This window comes from Haliotis asinina, chromosome 15 (assembly GCF_037392515.1).
Source record: "Haliotis asinina isolate JCU_RB_2024 chromosome 15, JCU_Hal_asi_v2, whole genome shotgun sequence".
NCBI lineage: Eukaryota > Metazoa > Mollusca > Gastropoda > Lepetellida > Haliotidae > Haliotis > Haliotis asinina.
In genome coordinates this window covers 29,928,448-29,933,293 of record NC_090294.1, presented here as the reverse complement: position 1 = coordinate 29,933,293, position 4,846 = coordinate 29,928,448, and the positions used below count along the sequence as shown (strand labels likewise).

At 40.7% G+C, this 4,846-nt stretch overlaps 1 protein-coding gene across 1 annotated transcript; it reads left to right on the top strand.

Annotated features, from left to right (window-relative positions):
• Nucleotides 1–492: 492 nt before the first annotated feature.
• Nucleotides 493–3,648, top strand: LOC137265969 (uncharacterized). Its single transcript, XM_067801456.1, has 2 exons — nt 493–661; nt 2,945–3,648. Exons 1-2 carry the CDS (start codon nt 493–495, stop codon nt 3,646–3,648), a joined length of 873 nt encoding a protein of 290 aa, XP_067657557.1.
• Nucleotides 3,649–4,846: the final 1,198 nt, after the last annotated feature.

The window sequence follows — 4,846 nt, the reverse complement described above, 5'->3', positions numbered from 1 at the left end:
ACTGTAATATGTTTTGCAACGCATTGTCAGCCAGTCAGTCAGTTGGAAATTCATCGACTCACACCAAGTTGACGGGATAACAGTCCGTCAGTTGTTTCTCACGACAAATGAAATGGGACATCTCAACAAATAGTTTATCATTGGCCACACCACTGTAAATCTCGTTGCTCTCAACTTGCACGTGAATCATCTGTCCCGTGCCACACTGAAACGTGAGACCCGTGTACAGTGGACGAGCCCAGACCAGTTGAAAAGGTAGTACTGACACCTGGTAGCTATTTTCTCTTTACCGATACTGACAAGGACGCCACAGCTGAGAACTGCGGTAAACATATACCAAGCCTGTTACAAAATTCATCCATAGTATAAAATAGCAATATACCTGTTTTGACTTCACCGACGACCTTTACACCAAATGCATTGAGATACATTCAGGTGATACCGCAGGTTGTGCGTACCAGAAGAGGGCCCGGTGTTTTCAACATAACTACCATGGCAGGTGTTACGATCAGACGTTTGGTCTGCCGATCTGACGTGAAACACGTCGCTGAGCTAGCTAAACAAGAAGGCTGGAGCATTTCACTCCCATATCTACTCAAATGTTTTGATATCGATCACTCGAATTGGTGGGTAGCAGAAGAGAAAGATGGAAGGATCGTTGGTGAGTCAGTTGTTGTCTCTGTGACGATTTGTGCTAGTTATTGTTAGTTTTGACCATCAATAATACCATTGAGGACCATTGTTCATTTTTCCTACAAATCCTGGGTGAAACTCATTTGGTGCCCTGGATATTGGCAAAATATTGTAATAACTACAGTCATATCAAAACTTCTTGCCAAGACTCAGAGGTGAACTATTAATATATCTACAATCATATCACAGTTTATTGCACTAACTGCAGTCATATCACAGTTTCTTGCAATCTACACTGTCTGCCCTTTAAAACAAGTAACATTAAGCCATTTTCCATACATTTAGCAAACATTGTGCTAGTCTGTTAATCCTAAGGTGTTGTACAACCATACTCAACCCAAAAAGTTTAGCACGCGCGTGTGCGAAATGGCATAAATCATATTATACCAAAAATAATTTGTATTTGCAAATCATACTATTGTCGCATTTTATTTATCGGCTAGAAAATCACCAAAAGCTCAGTGTTCACAACAACGTCTCCTCACTCCCAAACTCGGCCACAATTGTCAGTATCATGTGTGACCTCCATTGGCCTGAATCATGGATGTGCATCGACGTCACACTGTCAACAACTGCTCTGAGCTCACCAACGTTAATCTTACCCCATTTCCGTACGAGTGTAAGTTCAAGGTCAAGGAAGTTATCAATATTGGGGTGCAATTCTCGGAGACTCCTGTCAAGAATATCCCAAACATGCTCTATGGGAGAGACACGTGGGGATTTTGCTGGCCACTGCAGAGGTTGAACATTGTGCTGTTGAAGAAAGTTCCTGGTTAGCATGGCAGTGTGTGACCTAGCGTTATCCTGCTGAAACGTAAAGCCATGATTTTGTAACAAAACGGGATAACCACTGGTCTGATGATGTCATCACAATATCGTTGTGCATTGAGGTTTCCTCGGACAACAATAAAGTCCGTTTTACCCCCGGCATGGATCCCAGCCCAAACCATAATGCTCCCTCTGCCATATCGGTCATGTTCAATGACGTTATTCACATCATAACGTTCATCTGCTCGACGCCATAGCCGACGTCTCCCGTCAGCAAAATCGACGCAGAATCGTGATTCGTCCGTGAATAATGTCCTGTTCCACTGTGCACGACGCCATCGTTGCGGAATGTGTGCCGATTGTAAACGTGGTCCTGTGCACATTAACATGATGCGCCACTTCCTGAAAGGTTTGACCAGCCTGCAGTCTCCCAATGCCATCGTGTCGCTGATTTTCAGGCATGCCTCTTCTCCGGACCATGCTGAATGCTTGAAACATTTAAACGTTTTTGACGTTCTGGGGAATGTCCTAATGTGTGTGCATTAAAACTTCGACCACGGGATGGTTTTGTTCTGTGTAACAAGGGCAAAATGCGTTTCCCATGATTACCATCAGCATCTGAAACAAATATACGTGCATTTCGATTTTTCGTCATGCATCAATGCCAAGAGATTTGACAGTGTAAACATTTGAATTAGACATTTTGAAGCAGGATCATCATTTTAAAGGCTCATTGACACCAGGGTGCTAAACTGTTTTGGTTCAGTATACTTAGGTTGGTGCTTGATATTATTCATGAATGAATGTGTTTCTGGTGGGTAGAATGTATACCCACACAACTATCCGTTGTGAATGTAATCACCACCCGTGTGCCTGTCGGTTTCACTGATCAGTTGTAATCGTCTGAGGCATTCATCATTCCAACCTCTCCCCACCCTCCACCCCGTGATATAAGCAGCGTTCGACATAATGACCGGCCCGGAAACCCAGCGCTGGCTGATACTGTATCGGCCCAGCAGTTTCAAATATTTGCACGTCCTTTTGACCTTCAGCACGTTATCTGTACGTTTTTGGTTTGTTTTTCTTCAAGTGGAATAACTGTTTTCTTTATTATCGTTCGGGGATCATCAATCGTGTTACAATAACGTACAGTTTCACTTCCTGGTATTTCAGCGCCTTGCGCTTAGGAATGTTAACACCAGTCTATGACAAATACACACATCTGATTATGTTGAAACGATATGAAACTGTGTACAGTGTAGTCTGTTTTGCTTGTATTGGTTTGGCTTTAGCAAAATGCTCCTGCAGATTTCAGTCAGGGCCTGTATATTGTAAAGACCCGAGGGCCGACTGACAAAGTAAAGTATTATGTTGCAAACACTGGATATAAGTGACAAACTGTCGAAAGTGTCGTTAAATCAAAGTTACTGAATTACTAAAATATTTGCGAATAAAACATTGCAAAGTTTTGTTTCATGTCCAGGTAACTCCAAAACGTTCTTCCAAGAGGACAACGCAACCTGCCAAGGTGGAATGTTTGTTCTCGATAAGAAATATAGAGGTCAAGGGATCGGTGGGAAACTGAAAAGTGCAGTATTAGCAGAAGTTCAGGAGAAAAATGTCTTTGTCACTGCACTTAAACCTGAGCTAAATCTCAACGTTTTCAAGCCTTTACAACAAATTCACAGCATGACCATTACAAAATCCAACCAAAAGTTATCGCCATTACCGAGGACTGAGTTCCGCATTCTTCCATTAGCTGACGCTCCCCTGGAACTAGTGGAGAAATACGATGCACGGACATATCCGATAAAGAGAACAACTATCTTTCACAGATGCATCATTGGTGAAGCAGCCTGTGTCCTTGTAGCGGTGAAACCCAGCTCTGGAGACGTCATTGGTTATGCAGCTCTTAAAGAAACCTGGAAAGGATGGATGTTCTGTCCAACGTATGCAGATAATGACGACGTTGGATACGAACTTACCAGAAAGATGTTTGACCATGTTCCTAAGGGAGCAGATATTGAGGTGAATCCTTTCACTGAAAATCAGGCAACAATTAACTTATACAATGAAATTGGATTTTCATTCCAAAACACTCCCACAGTGATGTATTCAAAGAAGCCACTGATTATTCCAACGAAAAAGGTATATTCTACAGCAGGATCTGATTATTCGCCGATGTAGACAATTTAAATACAGGTGACCATCGTTAAAGGCAAACATAAATATTTATGGAGAACAAATATTTGGATCAATTTATTTACTAAAAATGAAACTAGAATGTAGATAATATGGTAAATTATGTTACGTTTTGATACAATATATAAAAGACTCTGTCTTTCCTGCTGCAAACATATGTTTTTCTTTTCAAATACAAGTCGTATTGGGTGATGTTATTAAGCAGAAAATCATCGGCGAGTATGATTCTTATCTTCCAGCTTGAACTCTGCAGGCTCAACAGGGGCTGACTATCAAATTAAACGTTTGCTTTTTGTACTTAACCGTGTTCCTGAGGGAGCAGATATTTAAGCAAATTCTTTCCCTGAAAATCAGGCGGCGATTGACCTATATAATGAAATTGGATTTTCATTCCAATACACTCTTACAGTGATGTACTACCACTGATTATTCCAACTCAAAAGTTTATTCTAGAGCAGGATCCGATTATTCGAGAATTGCTAAAGGCGGCGTAAAACCAAACTCACTCACTCACTCACTCCAGCTATATGGCGGTGGTCGGTAAATAATCGAGGCAATCCAGTGATCAACAACATGAGCATCGATCTGCAGATTTGTGAAGCGATGACATGTCCCAACCAAGTCAGCAAACCTGACAACCAGATCCCGTTAGACACCTCTTACGACAAGCAATAGGCTGAAGGCCTATTTTATGAGTGTAAATCTAAGATATCTGAACGTATCCCCATGTGTATGTATTGTATAAATATGTGTATGATTATAATTGTGAAGGTGTCTCAATGTATGTCCATGTGTATGTATTTATGTAAATGCGTAAATGATTGTGCATGTGAAGATATTTGAATGTATGCACATGTGTAAGTATTTACGTAATATGTGTATGATTCTACTTGTGTAGGTATCTGAATGTATGTCCATTTTCAATGTATTTATGTAATATGTGTATGGTAGTACATGTGAAGGTATCTGAATGTATGTCCATGTATGTATTTATGTCAATGTCTATATGATTGTACATGTAAACGTATGTGAATGTGTGCCCATATTTATGTATTTGTGTAATGTGTGTATGATTGCACATGTGTAGGTAACAGAACGTCTGTCCGTGTGTATGCATCTATGATTCTACTTGTGTAGGTATCTGAAAGTATGTCCATTTTCAATGGATTTATGTAATATGGGT

Coding starts and splice junctions, on each gene's coding strand:
- LOC137265969 (XM_067801456.1), top strand. CDS start 493: ATGGCAGGTGTTACGATCAGACGTTTGGTCTGCCGATCTGACGTGAAA. Junction 662..2,944: donor GAAAGATGGAAGGATCGTTG/GTGAGTCAGTTG, acceptor TTTCATGTCCAG/GTAACTCCAAAACGTTCTTC.